Source organism: Camelus ferus, chromosome 3 (assembly GCF_009834535.1).
Source record: "Camelus ferus isolate YT-003-E chromosome 3, BCGSAC_Cfer_1.0, whole genome shotgun sequence".
Taxonomy (NCBI): domain Eukaryota; kingdom Metazoa; phylum Chordata; class Mammalia; order Artiodactyla; family Camelidae; genus Camelus; species Camelus ferus.
In genome coordinates, this window is record NC_045698.1 from 38232199 (window position 1) to 38249484 (window position 17286).

A 17286-nucleotide genomic window follows, 5' to 3' on the forward strand; every position below is an offset into this window, starting at 1 on the left:
ACCAACAACCACAAAAACACTTCCTATGAATCCATCTGTAATGAAGCATCTGAAGGAAAACTTCCTCCTTGGAAGTCCTGACAGTTACATCAGGAGGCTTACCTGGGGACCTGGACAGAACCAATGACTGTGGAGTGCTAATAGCAACATAATGGAAGAGCCTAAAAATTCTCAGCCTCAACTAGCTACTCTTCACAGGGTAAGTGCTTTTCTACTAAGACATAATGTTCCATTAGCTAAGAGATGAAAAAGCGAGATCAGAAATTACGTTTTAGCACTAACATAACCTTAACTAGAGTTCACAGACTTAGCACAGTTTATAAAAGAAGCTTATTATTATTTGTTTTTCATTTCCCAGTCGGGTGGGACCAACTTACCTCAGTTTGCCTGGGACTTTTGGAGATTTTTAGCACTGAAAATCCAATATCCCAACAAAGCCTTCAGTCCTGGGAAAACCTAAATGGTTGATCACCCTATATTTCAAACCAAGTTAGCCCTTCTTCTAGCCACATCACAGGGTAATTTTCAGGGTTCCAAAAATGCCTTCACCAAGAAAAGCGTCTTCATCAGCTTGAACTACAGCATTTGAGAAAAGATAAGTAGAATCATATTCATAAAATAGCTTAAAATCCTCCCCATGGCTTATTGGTAACACAGTCATTCATACGTTACATGGCAACAGGAAGACAGTCTCAGACCTCCTGCCACTTGCTGCGCAGAAGTAGGCCATAATACAAGCCACTTCAATACACCCCTGAAAGTGCTACGGTGGCCAAAGCTCTGGCCTCTGTAGGAGCACAGGGTAAATATACCTGCAGCCCCCAAGAATGGAGGAAATCTTCCCAAAGTGTGATAGCTGAGATCTTTTTTCCCTTTAACATTTTTACACAATTTTTAAAGGTTACTTTGCATTTACAGTTACTACAGAATATTGGCTATATTCCTTATGTTGCATGACACATCCTTGAGCTTCTCATACACCCAGGAGTTTGTGCCTCCCTCTCCCTGACCCCTCTACTGACTCTCTCCCCTCCCCACTGATAACCACTAGTTTGTTCTCTATATCTGTGAGTCTGCTTCTTTTTTGTTTTATTCACTAATTTGTTGTATTTTTTGGATTCCACATATAATTGATATCATACAGGATTTTTCTTTCTCTGTCTCACTTATTTTACATAGTATAATGCCTTTCAAGTCCATCCATCTTGCTGCAAATGGCAAAAGTTCATTTTTTCATGGCTGAGTAGTATTTCATTGCATACATGAACCACATCGTCTTTATCCATTTATCTGTTGATGGACACTTAGTTTTCGTCCATATCTTGGCAATTGTAAATAATGCTTCTGTGAACATTGGGGTGCATGTATCTTTTCAAATTAGTTTTTTGTTTTTTTGTGGATATACACCCAGGAGTGGAATTGCTGGGTCATATGGCAGTTCTGTTTTTGGTTTTTTGAGAAACTTCCAACTGTTTTCCACAGTGGCTGCACCATTTTGTATTCCCACCAACAGTGCATGAGGGTTCCCTTTTTCTCCACATCCTCGCTAACTTTTGTTATTTGTGTTCTTTTTGATAATGGCCATTCTGACTGGTCTGGGGTGATATCATTGTGGTTCTGATTTTCATCTCCCTGATGATTAGTGATGTTGAGCATCTTTTCATGTGCCTACTGGCCATCTGTACTTCCTCTTTGGAAAAATGTCTGTTTAGCAATTCTGCCCATTTTTTAACCAAGATGTTTGTTTTTTCAGTGTTGAATTGTATGAGCTGTTTATATATGTTGGATATTAATCTCTGATCGATCATCTCATTTGTAAATATTTTTTCCTATTTAGTATGTTGTTTTTTTCATTTTGTCAATGGTTTCCTTTGCTATGCAAAAGGTTTAAACTTAATTTGGTCCCATTTGCTTATTTTTGCTTTTATTTCCTTTAAGAGACATCAAAAAAAATATTGCTGCAATTTATGTCAAAGAGTGTTCTGTCTCTTGTTTTCCTCTAGGAAGTTTTATAGTATCTGGTGTTACATTTAACTCTTTAATCAATTTTGAGTTTATTCTTGTATATGGTATTAGAGAATGTTCTAATTTTATTCCTTTACATGTAGCTGTCCAGGGTTCCAGGTACTTTTCTCCATTGTATATTCTTGCCTCCTTTGTCATAGATTAAATGACTGTAAGTACATGGGTTTATTTCTGGGCTTTCTATACTATTCTATTGATCTGTGTGTCTGTTTCTGTGACAAAACTTTAATTTAGTGCTTGAAATCACTAAACAAAGCCTAATGCTAAGAAGGGAAGCTAGATAAGCAGGTTTTCCTGAACATCATGCAATCTAAAACAGCCAACATTGTTGGGGAAATGAGATGTTCCAGAGTGGAAGGAGGGTAGGAAATGAGGACGAGGAAGATCCGTGAAGGCACCAGAAAGGGGAGAGTGGGTTCCTTCAGAGCATACTTCTTCCTTTTAGTATGTTTGCCTTCATTTTCTGTAGGAAAAACCTGTGGGAGTCTGGAACCCACAAAAACCTAGTTCTCTGAACCATTTCCCCTCTCAAGAACCCAAACGTCTTTCACATTTGTATCTATTAAACCTTGTTCATCTTTTCAAGTTCCTCTGAACATCCCCATTTTCAACAAAGCTTCCTCGGTCTTCAGTCATCCTCCCCGAACTTCATCCTCCCAAGCCTCCTAACCCTTTACTACGTGTGCCACACAGTAATGAGCTTCATTATATTTGATTTCCAGTATTTTACATTTTCTGTTGTTCATTAATTCATCAAAATTTGTTCAGCAGGTACTGTGTGCCAGATACTCTTTCAGGTATTGATCAAAAAGTAGTGAACAAGTTAAACAGGACCTCTGGTCTCCTGGAGCACATATCACTTTTTTATTTTAAGCAAGATTATAAGCACTGAAAAGTATGAACCATGTCAGATACATCAGTTGTACCCTTTACATTGTCAAAAACAAATACGGTGTGTAGTGGGCAACTCATAAATATTTGTTGACTTGAGTAATTTAAAAATTCACTAGTGGAATTATTCATATTAAGAAACAGTAATCAAAGCAGCTGAAAGAGAGATAGTACATAGAGATTACTCCAGGGTCAAGGTGAAATGTGTTGATACATGTATACATTTGACTGCAGTTCTGGGGATGTTAAGGATGTGACAGTTAAATGAGGAAAATGGATGGAATTTTGGAAAAACTCTCTATGATGAAATTATAAATTATTTTTCTCTTAACCAAGCTCAATAGTATAGTTAGTACATATAATGAATGCAAAGAGAACTAGAACAATCTGAGTTTAAATTTTGTTTGGCCTCTGTGACCTACAAAAGTTATTATTTTCTTTGAATCTCAATTTGCTCATCTTTACAATGGGACAGTGTGCTAGTATCTCCTATTTGCCCTCCTTCTCTTCGCTGCTCTACCATTCTCCTCCCTGCTCTGTGTCTTAGGAGGCTGAATAAAGGGACTGCATCAACAGATTCCACAGCTCAGGATTCTGATTGGGTTCAACAGGGAGCTGGTGGTTGGTTATTTTCTTCCACTGCAGGCTCCGTCTTCCACAGCAAGTTCTCTTCTCTTCAAATGCTCCCTTTCTGGCCCTTGGCCATCCAACTGTAACTTCTCCCCTGTGCTCTGTTGCTGCTAGTCCTCGAGTATGCTACTCTCCCTTGTTGGGTTCCATTAACACTGCCCACGGCTCTGTAAATAGCCCCTTTATTAAATTTTCCACCAATTACCCAGTTAGACTGTGCCATCTTTTCCTGTTTATACAGACAACAATCATATTTGCCTCTTGCTAGTGTAAACATTAAGTTAAACTATGTGAAATGTCTAGCACAATCCCTAGTATAAAGTAAGTCTTAGTAAATCCGACCCTCTCACCCTCCTTCTCCTTCCTATAGAATACTCTGGCCATCTTAAAGACAAGGTACTAATCTATGCTCATACGGAATCTGTGCTTAATCTGATTTTAATTGTTTAATAAGCTTCTCCTTCAAGAGGTCTTTGTTATTACAAAGCAAAACTATTGTTTATATCAGGGCCATGCAAATAAAATCAAGAAAATGCATCATTCAGGGAGTCATGGCTATGTAAAGAAAAGTGTACTTCAACTATAATCGCTTCAATGGGAGCTAAATGCATGCTTTGTAACGATGTAATATTCCTCCTTTCAGGAACACATGCGTACTCAGACTATGGAAGAGCTAATGGATCAGATAGAAGAAAAAGATTTATTTGACATAGATAACACCTTTGGGGACAAAATGTTGCTCATAAAAATTTGTCTTAGAGATGATTGATAATATTTCTAGCTCAAGTTTCCTATAGACTTTGTGGCAGGGAGAGTAAATGAGAATTAAATGTGACCAAATAGCTGTTGAGAAATGACTGAGTCACCTTTTTCTCTATAGAATGATCACAGATGAAAGGTGTTTCTTCCCTTGCAGTAGGGGTGACGGGGCTTGTGAGTTCTTCTGTCTAGGAACCTTGACCTTCCTTACCTCCTGGAGTTAACAGTCAGAATAAGAATTAGTCAGCTGTTGAAGGGGTACTGGAAGGCATTTTTTGGAACACATCTTTGTTACTAAAGGTTTGGGTCCATGTAAGTAATTCAACTGGATTACTCAAAGAGAAAATTAATCAGCAGAAGTACTGTGATTGAGGACAGAAGAGGGGCCCTGTGAGGCTGGCAGAGCCCCTGAAACCAGGAAGGTGGTGGGAGTTCGGGTGCCAAGAGCAGCGGGGAGCCAGGCACTCCCAGAAATGCAGAGCCTTTGAGGTGGCAGAGCCTTGATGCGATGCTGGTCTGTGTGTAGCAGATTGTAGCAGTGGCCACATTTTCCACACCTTCCTGTATCTGAGTCCTTTTGAAATGTGATTGTGCAGCTCCTGTCACCAAGAAGTAGAGTTTATTTCTCCATCTCTTCAATCTGAGCTGAACTGTGACACCTTCTGGTCAAAACACTGCAGTGGAAGGGATGCTATGCCAGTTGCAGATCTAGGTGTTAAGAGGTTTGTGTGTTTCTGCTCTTCCTCTTAGAACCCTGAAAACCATCACGGGTCCAGATTGGAGTTAGCCTACTCTATAAGAGACACATAGTCCCTCTCCCATTCCCCATGCAATAGCCAAACAACCCCAAGAAGCCACTTTGCTGACTTGTAGCCAACCACAGAGGTATGTGTGAACTCAGATGAGACAGAAAGAACCACTCAACAAAGCCCACACCTAATTGGCAACTCATACAGTGTCATGAACTAGGAATGTTTATATCACTGAGTTTTGAGGTTGTTACACAACCCCTAACTCATACCCTATGTACCTGTGACTTTGGGATTTTGATCAGGATCTCTGTGGCCTAGCTTGCCATGGGGAGAATGGTGCTATCTACCTACAAATGGGCCATGTTGACCTGAAAAAAAAGCCACATCAGTGACCATGGAAGATGTCCAGCATCTACCATTTTGCTATCCTGCCCATTCTCTAGAGTTCTTGTGCAATCCAAGGAGGAAGTAAGGAGGGAGAAACCTTTATCCCTATTTCTGTCAGATCAGTTGATACTAAACTTTATAACCATCTTAATATGTGGGGATGTGGGTCACACTTAATTTTTAATTAGAAAAATACTAAAACTTTGGATCTGTAGCTTATGTCACATTTGAAAAATAACAGAATTTATAATGTTTAATAAGCCCTTATTTGAAAAAGACAGTATAATACTTCAACTCTCCTCAGACCTTATACCCAGTTTCTCAACCAGCAGAGGAGAGCTAACCATCAGATCACACATCTTTCTGGAGGAGGTGTTTCAGTTCTGATTTAATGTGTGGTAACATCATGACTCTTGAGCAAAAGTTTGGTTAAGTTATGAGATAGCAAATAAGTGTTCAAGTCCAAAGTAATGATTGTTGAACTGTTGTATATTTACAAAAACTCTGGTCTTGATGTCATGTAAAATGCTTATTAGTCCCGGCTCTGTTATTAATTAGTGTGAAGCTAGGTGAGTCATGACTCATATTTGAGCCTGATTTCTTTATCTGCAAATTCAGAAAAAAGACCTAAATCATCTTTAAGTTCCTTGGAAGTTCTCTTAGTCTTTGTCTCTCCTTCTACATTTACAATTGGATGACCTTCTTATCCAGAGTCATAATTTAACTTCTCTGTAGAATATCCTTGAACTAATTACTCTTTCCTATAAATCTTTAAAGCAGTTACTACTGATAACAATGGGCAGACAGCTGATCAGGCCCTGCTTTGTGTTATCCCTGTCACTGATGTCCTGTTATCTGTTACCTATATCTGGTCTTCTAAACTAGTTTGGAGCCCCTTTGAGGATGAGGATAGTGTCTTTTCCTTTTTTAACTCTCCATTTTAAATTATAATATGTATACCTAAAAATAACTCAAAGAAAATGATTGATACACACAAAATTGATTATATTATTAAATTGTAACATACTTTCAAAATAGCCTCTTTTCCCCTAATATTTGTTGGATCACATTCAACAGCATAGGTTGACCTGTAGGGCTTTAGACAGGTTATTTCTCTTTTCTGGGATATAATTTGTAACCCATAAAATGGGGGGATTGAGCCAGATTATCTATGAGATCCCTTCTTTGTGTACCAGTCTGTCATTTTTTAAATGCTATAGAAGTCCAGGAATAGATGTTTGTTGTGAGCCTCATTTTTCTTCTTAGCTGGACTTAGCTCTGTGATGTAAGCTCAGCTCAGAGCTACGAGAGAATAACTCTAGACACCCAGCTTTGAAGGCACATAGGCTGATTGTCACAGGTACTCTGGCTGAATGCCACAGCATGCTCTTCCATCTCCCTGCCCCCAACTTCCACCCTCACCCTGGAAACACACACACACACACACACACACACACACACACACACACACACACACACACACTCCACACTGTTGCAAGTCTCCTAAGAGATTCTGCTTAGGGCCCTGCTCTGTTCTCAGAGTCAGTTTGTTAGATTGGCTCTTCTTTTGCCTGGACAGAAGCCTAGAGGTAGAAAGCTTAGTCTCTAAACTACACATAGTTAAGTTGGGTCTTGATTATAAAATTGGTTTCAAATTTTGTAATAGCTTTACCAGGTAATGATTTTTTAAAAAAAGATAATAGTATCTATCTCTTTGGAAGTACACCATAGCTTCCTAAAGATGTAGGTCAGATAACCATGACTCAAGATTACCAATCTGAAACCTGTATAATTACTTTGAATGAATTGTGGGGATTGTTGCTAAGAATTCCTCTTTCTCCTAATTTGCATAACTATAATCTGTTTATTCTAAAACTGCCTTTTAAGAGCTTAAAATATATAACCTATACGCTTCACCAAAAGATCTGACAATGATGCAAAGCCCCTTAATATTTCTAGTGCATCAGATGAATCAGTACCTGAAAGTGTTGACAGTTTTCAAATTAAAAAGTGTTGTATGGAAAGATATCAGTAACCCAGTCATTCCATGAGAGGACTGTACGTAGTACCATCGTTCCAGGTAAGGTCAACAACAACAACAAAGTCTAGTAAAGCTTCTTTGTAAGACATTTTAAACATTATTTTGGAGCAACATTACCTTTTGTGAGAAAAACTATGGGCAGGAGTCTGGGCTTTTCAATTAGATAACCCTGAGCTTTAAGTCCTGGCCCAACATCTTGGTAGCTAGGTGTTAATCTTTCTACTACTATTCTTCTTTGTAAAATAAGGTTAATAATACTGTCTTGCAATATTATTGAGGATTAAATGGAATCATGTAGACAAAGTACCTACCAGAGAGTAGATATTGAAGAAAGGGGATCTATCACTAGTAGTATCATATCACATTATAGAAAGAAAGCATCATTTTCTTTTCATTCAGTTGCAGTGTATTTCTCTATTTTTACAAAGCACCTTACTCATATTGATTAACTGTGGGTTCAAAACATCATGAGCAAGAATGAGTTAAGATGATTTTTTCCTTTTAATTAAAAAGAAATCAATAACATCATGGGGATATTTAATTTCTTCCAAAGGGAACATGAGACAATCAATAGCATTTATTGCTACAGATGTTGCACAAAGTTGAAATCAAAGCCAGCCCTAACACAGAGAGTCAGACAAAGGTAACAGGGCTCAGTCCAGAAAAGCCTCCTGCTTGTTTGGGAAATCCTTCTGGAAACATCTAGGATTAGACACCCAGCCATATCCTTGCACTGTGGATTTGAATAAGGCTTGCATGAGGGAGTAAGTGAATTCTCACAGTCACACTAATCTCTTATTCCAACCCTCAGTCACTTTATTTTTCAGTGTTAAGTCCTAACAGAGCGATGGTACCAACGGTGGAAACAAAATATCTATTGCTAATTTTTATTTAACCAACATCATCATTACTAATTAATACTTAATTAGTTATCCTTGCTCTTGGCTCTGTTTTAGCCAAATACAGTATCCCCTTTCAACCCTACCTGATAGAATTTTATTGTTTAAAGAGCTGATACAGACAGGGGCTGATAACAGCAAAGTGAATAATAGATAAACTAGATAGATACAAAAAGCAGAGTGAATGCTAGTCAATATCAGATAAACATGGAACAGCAAAAAGCCAGTCGATAATGAATAGTCATATTGGACAAGAAAAAGAAAACTGAACCCAGAGACAAAGATTTAAGAGTTTTTATCCCAGCTATTCCTCCAATAATCCATGAGACCCTGGGTAAGTCACCCTCTCTGGACTTCAGGACCTTACAGCCTGCTCTACTTTCTAACATGGGAAGTGCACATCTTACATACTTGGTGACATTCACTGGTAGCCTCTTTGCATATTAATTCTATTTTGCCTTTAAAAAAATTTTAATATCAACTCACCCAAGATTCATAAATAAGTGGAGGCTTCCCACTTTCACTGTTTCCTCAACAAGAGCCAGGCTGTTCTAATTTGGGGGTAATTCCTGGATTTTAAGGCTTTGATTGCTGTTAAATTACAGCGATCCCCAGGAATGGGTAAGCTTTAATATAATTAGACATTTACATTTCAGTAAAATTGCAAAGGGAAAAAAGCAGCAAACTTTATCTTATAGTCCCCCTTATGCTCCATAGTGGAGACCACTAGCTGTCTCCCAGTACCCATTCTTCCCTTCTTTTGTAACAGAATTCCTGATTTTCAGCTGGGTGCATGTTCACCCAGAATAGGGACTATACCTCCCAGCCTCCCTTGCAAGTAGGTATGACCATAAGATTAAGTTCTAGGCACTGTAATATATGTGCACTAGTGTACTTAAGGGGATGTGGGAATGCCCTTCATCATTTCTTCCTTCTTGCCAGCTGGTATGTGGATGTAAGAGCTGACACTCCTGCGGTCATTTGGTAACCTTGGGAATGACACCCATAGACAGTGGCCTAATTTCAAGCAAAGGTAACATGGTCTTCTGTCTTTAGAGAGATAATCAGTTCCAGTCCACTTTTATTTGTTTAGTTGACCCCTGGCTAGTTTTATTTTGTTTTGTTTTTGTACTCCCTCTACCCTGTAAATATCTAAGGCAGGAGAAACAGGACAGAACTAATTTCCCCCAAACCTTTTGCAACTCTAGTTTTTTTTTTTCACAACTCTATTTTCATAGGTTCTTCCAAATAAGAGACATACTAGAAAACTGAGGAAGTATATCACTGTAGTAAAATCTGTAGTAAGATTTTAACAAGGAGTAAACTTAAATAACAGTAAATCCATAACAATTCAATATTTGTAATATTTCAACATGTTCTGTGGTATCAGACTCTGATTTCTGAGAATTTCAGAAGGTGATGATAGTACAAAAATCATAGGAAATTATTCTGAAGAAAGTCATGCTGTAAGTAACTGTGCAAATTTTTATTATTAACTGCCAATAACTATATACATCTAAGTGTCGATATTATTTTGTTGGTACTTCTCTTGGAAAAAAATTACAAAGTAGTGCACCTTTACATAGATCTAAAAAAATTGCAGAAGTCTTACTTTAATGTGCTACCATGAAACATATTGATATTGGATTCCTTTTTACCTTTCAGTTTTATTTGTTATTAGCTAATTTAAATGAAATTGCTCTAACCATCACATAACCTCACCTATGAGGGGATCATTTTAAAATATGTTTTCTGAGTAATTATGAAAATGATTTACCTAGATGATACTGCATTATGTTCTCAGTGATTGCAAGCTTAGAAGATAGATCTTAGATTTCTTAAAAAAAAAAAACAACAACAAAACAGCAACAACAAAAGCAAAACCAAAAATACAACCTAAAATTAATGGGATATTTTGAGTATGGTAGGTTCCCAATACATTGTTGTTGCAATACTGAGTCAACCTGTGAAAATTTTGAGGTTTGTATCTTTGAAAAATTCTTACATATAAATTTTTTTGAGGATGTGTACTTTTTTTTAGTGATTCTTTTTAATTTTTTTAATTGAAGTATAATCATTTTACAATGTGTCAATTTCTGGCTAGAGCATAATGTTTCAGTCATATATATACACACACATACATACATACATACATACCTGTATTCCTTGTCATATTCTTTTTCATTATAGGTTACTACAAGATATTGAATATAGTTCCCAGTGCTATAAAGTATAAACTTGTTGCTTATCTATTTTATATACAACAGTTAGTATGTGCAAATCTCAAACTCCCAATTTATCCCTTCCCACCCCCTTTTCCCCTTGGTAACCGTAAGTTTGTTTTCTATGTCTATGAGTCTGTCTCTGTTTTGTAAATAAGTTCATTTTTGTTATTTATTTAGATTCCACATATAAAGAATATCATATGGTGTTTTTCTTTCTGTTTCTGGCTTACTTAGAATGACAAACTCCAGCCCATCCATGTTGCTGCAAATGACATTATTTTAGTCTTTTTTAAGGCTGAGTAGTATTCCAGTGTGTGTGTGTGTGTGTGTGTGTGTGTGTGTATGTCACAACTTCTTTATCCATTCATCTGTGGATGGACATTTAGGTTGTTTCCATATCTTGGCTATTGTAAATAGTGCTGCTATGAACATTGGGGTGCATGTGTCTTTTTGAATTAGAGCTTCCTCTTAATATTACATATAAAAAATTTTAAGGCAGGGTTTCTCAAATTATGGAAAAGGACCACTTGCATCAGAATTGCTGGAGTGTTTGTTTAAATGCTAATTCCCAGACACCTCATCACATCTAGTGAATCAGAATTTCTACATATGCCTGACAATATGAATTTTAACACCCTCAATAGATTTTCAAGCACATTTAAGAACCTTCGTTCTACTGCTTTGTCTAATACAATGAAATTTCAAGCTGATTTAAATGATTACTTCCATGTCTCTGTCAGTATCAAGTTCATTCCTTTTCCATTCTGCCTCCAATAATCATTTTGACCACATGTGAGAGGCAGGGATCATTACTGGATTGATTAACGTTTATTCATAAGGGGAGAAGGGTGTTTTTATCGGTACAGAGAACATGGATAGTCACACATATTAGTCAACTAAGGGGAGAAGATAAGTGTAATAAAAGTACAGTTTCGAGATTTCAAAAACATTTTTGAGCTAGTCTGAGAGGAGTACGATTGTAATGTAAGGAATGACTCTGTGTTAAAGGACCGGGTAACTTAATAGAGGTCTCCTATATTATTCTGTGATTGTGCTTCTGGGCTCTGGTGATGAATGTGTTCATTTCATGTGACTTGCTTTGGGTAAATAACCAAGTACCCTATCAGCTCTCCAACCCGCAGCGCAGCGGCTGTGTGTGCGCACTAATGTCGGTGGAAGGTGCCTGGGGGAGGGCCTGGGGAGGGGCTGCCCAGCGCGCTCGCGCCCCAGGCACTTCCTAAGAGACTCAGCTCTTTCTCTGCAGCTGCTACTTGAAGACTCCACGCGTTCCCTCCAGAGGAAAGAAACCATCTATCTAAATCAGCTGTGCTCTCCACGTCCCTCGTTTCTTCCTCCGCCAGCCGCCACCCCCACCCCTTCCATTGTGTTGTGCGTTGAGCTCCGCTTCCTGCGTAAGACCCTAACCTCATTTGTAGCAGGAGGGATAACTGAGACTTTTGGAACCTCGAGTTGCAATGGAGCTGTACGGAAAGGTAAGCAGAAGGGAGTTCCTCTGCATGCTTTGCGCGAAATCTCGCTTTGACCGACTTTGGGGTGTGTGTGTGTGTGTGTGTGTGTGTGTTTTCGCGCGTAGGAGCGCCTTCTCAGTGCAATTGTGCGAGTAAACCACCGTCTTTATGTGTGTGCCATTTGTCGTCGTTCTCCCCCGCGTTTGTTGAATGAGATTGCAAAACTACCCTACTTTGCCTATGTAATTGTATAAACTTTCCTGATTCGGGATGGAGAGGTGTAGGGCGGAGAGTCCCAGAACGCAGCGCAGGTTTCGTTCGTTTTGGGAATTAGCACAAGGTAGTACATTTCCTAACCAGAAAAACCACAGTCTAGCTTCAGAAGGCGATAGGTAGCAAAGAAAAATCTCCAGCTGAAATGAGCTGGGGTCGCTTTCGCCTGCACCTTGTGAGGAAATAGTCTAGGAGACAGCCGTCACAACCAGAAGCGAGTCCAAGGCTGGAGAAGGGAGGCTCCGTGGCGGAGGCAAGCTGGAGGAGCAGCCTGTTTCGTGCTGGCTTGCCGGGAACTGTAGTTTATGGCTCACCGGTTTACGGGAAAGCTCAGCTGGACCAGACTACAACTCCCAGAAGCGCCTGGGGCTCCCAGCCAGTGCGCGTGTGCGGCGCCAGGAAGGGATAGCTCCGGTCCTGATGTTGGAGCCGGTTAGCGAACCCCGGGAGTGCAGTGTGGAGCGTGAAGCGCGGGCTGTGCACGCTTGACCCGGCGCCCGGGCCAGCGCTGTCTTAGCCAGGGAGAAAGGACACTTTGCGAACAATGAGACACGAAGCTCCCATGCAGGTGGGTCTATACAAAAAGTGTGGCCTCGGGAGGAAATGAGAGAGTGCTTTCTCCCTCGCTCCATGCACAAATTGTGCCCAACCTAAAGGCAGGTCTAGGCGGCCACCCGCGGGGATGCGGCTGACTTGGTCCTGGGCACAGAACTGGGGTCTTCTGCGCTCCTCAGGACTATGATTGGGGCTGTTTTGATAAGGGATAGGAATGTACATTATCTTCCCAGGATTTTCAAGGAAGATGAGTGTCTAAAACGTAAACCTGAGCAAACAAAAGTCAGAGGAACAGGCAGTCTTGTACTGACATTGATTGCCCCTCCAGGCTTCCTTGGTTTGTGATCGCGGTTTAAACGCACGAACTTAAGGCCGGGTTGGGGGTTGCGAGCTCTCTACTGGAGTCCGAACAGAGAGCATACCAATTGGCTAAGTGCGCGTTAAGAGAGGAGAAGCCAATGTTAGGGTCCGCAAAGTTCCCTTTCTTCAATTAGCGTCCTATTAGCATCAGCAGAAAATAGCAAACACGTTGGGGCTTGACTCATCCCAGTAAGATGCAAGCCCTTTATTGCTGTAAACCACACAACTGGTTTACTCCTGCGTTTCGGAGACTCTCTGAGCTTTCCTGGGTGATGTGCCCATTTGTTGTACGTTCCCTGTTCCCTATTTCAGTCACATTATTATGTTTGCTTCCTTTGACTCTGGTGCAACGGTGCCTCTGCTTAAGCATCTTGCTTAAGGTTTGTTTTTAAGTAAGGATGAGTGATGCTTTCTTGTTTGTGTGTACAACCAGTTAACGCTAAAAATCAGCTTGTGTTCATTACCAAGCAGAGTGCTCCCATTGCATAACAGAAAGGCACTTTATGAATGAGATTGAGAGGAGAGTGGAACACACCATTTGGAAGGTGTTGTCTCTCTTGAGAATCCACCTGTGCTGCCCAATCCAACAATATAAATGTTTGACTTTAATTCGTGCTTAAATGTTTCAAACTATTTTTCCTCAAAAATTGGGCTTTAAACCTATGCTTCAGTTTACTTCTCGCTTATAGTATGGGCTGTGTATGTTAAGATATATACTGACTGGACTGTTCAGTGAAAAAAAATCTGTCGAATTTAATTGTTTGTTGAAGGATTATATAATGGAAGCCCTCAAATTACTATATCAGTTATTGAAAATTTAATTTGTACCAGAGAACAGTGGCCCCATTGTGTATCTTCTGATATACCTCTATTTGTGACTTAGTTTTTCATTATAGACTTGATGTGAAAAGAATCTGGATAGACAATAAAGGTACAGGCTGTTGCAATTAAGATATATTGGCTTATGATAATTTCCCATTACTGGAGGTACTGCCAGAAGCCAACTGGCTAAATTCATCATATTTGATTATAAGTAAACATTGACAGTAGACTTTAAAAGTAGATTGTTAGCATTTAATGTCAACCCCTTATATGCACTGAAGTCTTTATGTCAAAATAATTTACTAAAAAATCAACCACACTGCATCTTGATTTTTATTTTCTTACGATAATTGCTTAGGATGTTCAGAAAGGTCATTAAAATGTTACAAAACTGTATGAAATTCCTGCCTTAAGAAATATTTTAAATATTTCTTACTAACTTTGCTGTTGTAAGCATTGTAATTCCGTATTTTAGTCAGAAGTTTAATGCATAATTAATATAAAAATAGGTAACAAAACTAATTTGCTTGTAGATGGAGTTTATGATGTATTTTATTCACTGAACTTGATTTTTGAAGTTTAAAAATTAAAATGTCCAAATGCTATCGTGAAAAAATATGTACATATAAAAAACTCAAAGACTGTTTTCTGTAGTATGTTTTGTTAAAGCACATTTATTGATTTAATTTAACAAGTATTTGTTGTTAAGGTGACCCTTTCTCAATTACTGTTTTTCAAACATACATAATAACAGGAAGAATGCAAACTATAAACATACTTTATATATATTTTTAAGTGGCCAGTAATGTCTCAGCACCCATGCTTCTGAATCATAATCACATTTCAGATGACTTTAATATATGAAAATGCAAACAAATAGTTGTTTCTCCCCCCCTTCCCCGATTTAAAGACTGAACCACATCATCATTTTAAATATATGCTTCTAAGTTTTTACTTAGGTTTCTGGAAATGAGTCACAAGCAAAACCTCATTCTGTAGTTTCATTATCCTAAAAGATTCTTTTCCCCATTTAAAAATAGTTCATTGATTCATATGAAACAAAATGAACTCTTTAATTCTTGATTTCCTAATTTACTTATTTTTTCTTAAATCAAAGATGCCTTTAAAAGTTATTTAATGTCCTTTAAAAAGTATTTCATGTGCCTATATAAGTAGCTTGGTGTTCTGTTCAAGATAGTTGTCTTTGATATGTGCAAATTTTCTCAAGAGTATTTCTCTCTGAGTTGATATAAAATGAGGGATAATAATTGTTGTTTTATAGTGGCTATTAAAGTAAAAACAGTAATAGTCTTTGCTGTCTATATTTCCTTTGCAATTAAATAACCAGAATAGCATTTGGTGAGTGTTGCAAGTCATGGGCTAGAATTTTAATGCCCGAGATGGTCATTTTGTGTTTTCTCATTCAGTGCATCCATAAATACTGAGGGCCAAATGAAATGGGGATTAGCAATGCTCATGACTTCAGGGCAGGACTCTCATGAACAAATTGCCATTTGATTCAGGAGTCAGATTGAGCAAATTCCAGTTTATCTAGTGCTTTGTCTGTGCCAAGCACTGTGTCTTGCGTTCAGATCTCAGTGTGTGTATTAAATATAAAACAGTCCTAGAGATCATCATTACCCTAAATACAGGCAGATGACCAGACCTTATTGAGATTAAATAACTTTCCCAACACGGTAAATTCAAAATTTTCCAGATTTCTAGAAAGCCTGTGTTCTTTCCTTTATTATTTTTGGTTCCTCTAGAAGACACAAAATGGTGATGTAAAGAATAGGGGCACTATTGATATAATTTGATTCATTCATTTAGTTCAGAAGAAAAAAATTGACTCTTCTGTTTATAAAAATATCTTATGTAAGCCAAACCACATATTTGAGAAGGGCGAATATTTTAAAAATGGCTTGCTTTCTGCCTACTGGATTTGAATTTCTTGCAGATTTACTTACTCTCTTGTAGGACCAAAGTGGAATTCATTGTCTTTTTAAATGCTTCAACTTCAGTTTTGTCATCCACAAGCTTTCTAGGGTCATCTCATAAATGCAGAACCTTCTAACTAGGAAGGGTCTTCAAAGAAAAACAACTACCCAAAGCACAGAGCAGAGTGCCAAAAAAAAAGTTATTTGGCTAAAAATGAGGAGACTGAAGAAAGAATATAGGTGTAGGCTGAAAATGAAGTTGAGGTGAAAACCACGATACATACTAAATACAGCTATGCTGTATAACAAAAACAACTTACAAAGAGTCAAAGTCTAAATATCATTCTTTCATTTGGCGATGGAGGGTCCATGGCATTCTTGCCTTTTATTGTTGAATTTCTAACCACATCCAGCCTCCATGATGATCCCTTTATCTTTATAAGAAATGGAAGTTTAGTCCTCATCACTTAAAGAAACAGAAAATTTCCATTGACATTGGAGAAAAAAGAACAACTTTCTTACTCCATTTGAGCAAATTTTCGAAGTATCCACTTTTCTGTAAAGGAAAATGGAGGATAGGGAGGGTAATTATAGTAAAAAATAAATTTCTGCAGTGTAGAAATGATTTTCCATTTTCACTTTTTCAGTCCAAGAAGTTGTGGATTTATTACTGGACATAACCACAATTTTCCTCTGCCATTCTGAGCTTATATTGGAACTGTAGACTCCTTTCCTGACCATCATATTCCAAGAAGGAAATATATTTTTATGCTAAGGATTAGATTTTCCTGAGATTATTCTTATACCAAGGACACTCAGTTTACTAAGCATAAACAGTTGTGACACCTGAAAAAAAATGCTGTGTAGGTTAAAGGTTGTCCAATCATTTCCCCCATTTTTCACTTATTGATCGTGCCCAGGGGTTCTGGAGGAACCCTCTTAATAGGTCATAGTTTATTAACTTATGTACTATGATCTGTGAAGATTACATCTTTTAGATTTACTTGGAATTATATAGATTTATTTTTAGCATTTTCATTTGTTTATTTACAGTTTTGGAGCTATTTCTATACATTGAAATGTATAAATCTTAAGTGAACAATTGGACGAATTTTGTTAAGTAGATACAGCTGTGTAACACATACCACTGTAAAGATATAGAACATTTCCAATCAGCCTCCAAAATTCCTTCATTCCTTTCTTTTTCCAGTTAATCTACCAACACAGTAAAGTCTTGACTTTTTAATTATAAATTAGTCCT

The 17286-nt window shown here is 38.1% G+C and overlaps 1 protein-coding gene across 2 annotated transcripts in view; it reads left to right on the plus strand.

Annotated features, from left to right (window-relative positions):
* The first annotated feature begins 11768 nt into the window (after positions 1–11768).
* The window catches only part of RAB3C (RAB3C, member RAS oncogene family), a 255645-nt gene continuing 250127 nt past the window's right edge, over positions 11769–17286 (plus strand). Inside the window, exon 1 of one of the 2 annotated variants that reach the window (XM_014555580.2) lies at positions 11769–12102. In XM_014555580.2, coding sequence (XP_014411066.1) covers positions 12085–12102 — 18 coding nt within the window. In that variant the 5' untranslated portion in view covers positions 11769–12084. Of the gene's footprint in view, positions 12103–12728; positions 12920–17286 lie in introns of those variants that run through there. The other variant, XM_006180358.3, reaches the window with a different exon arrangement.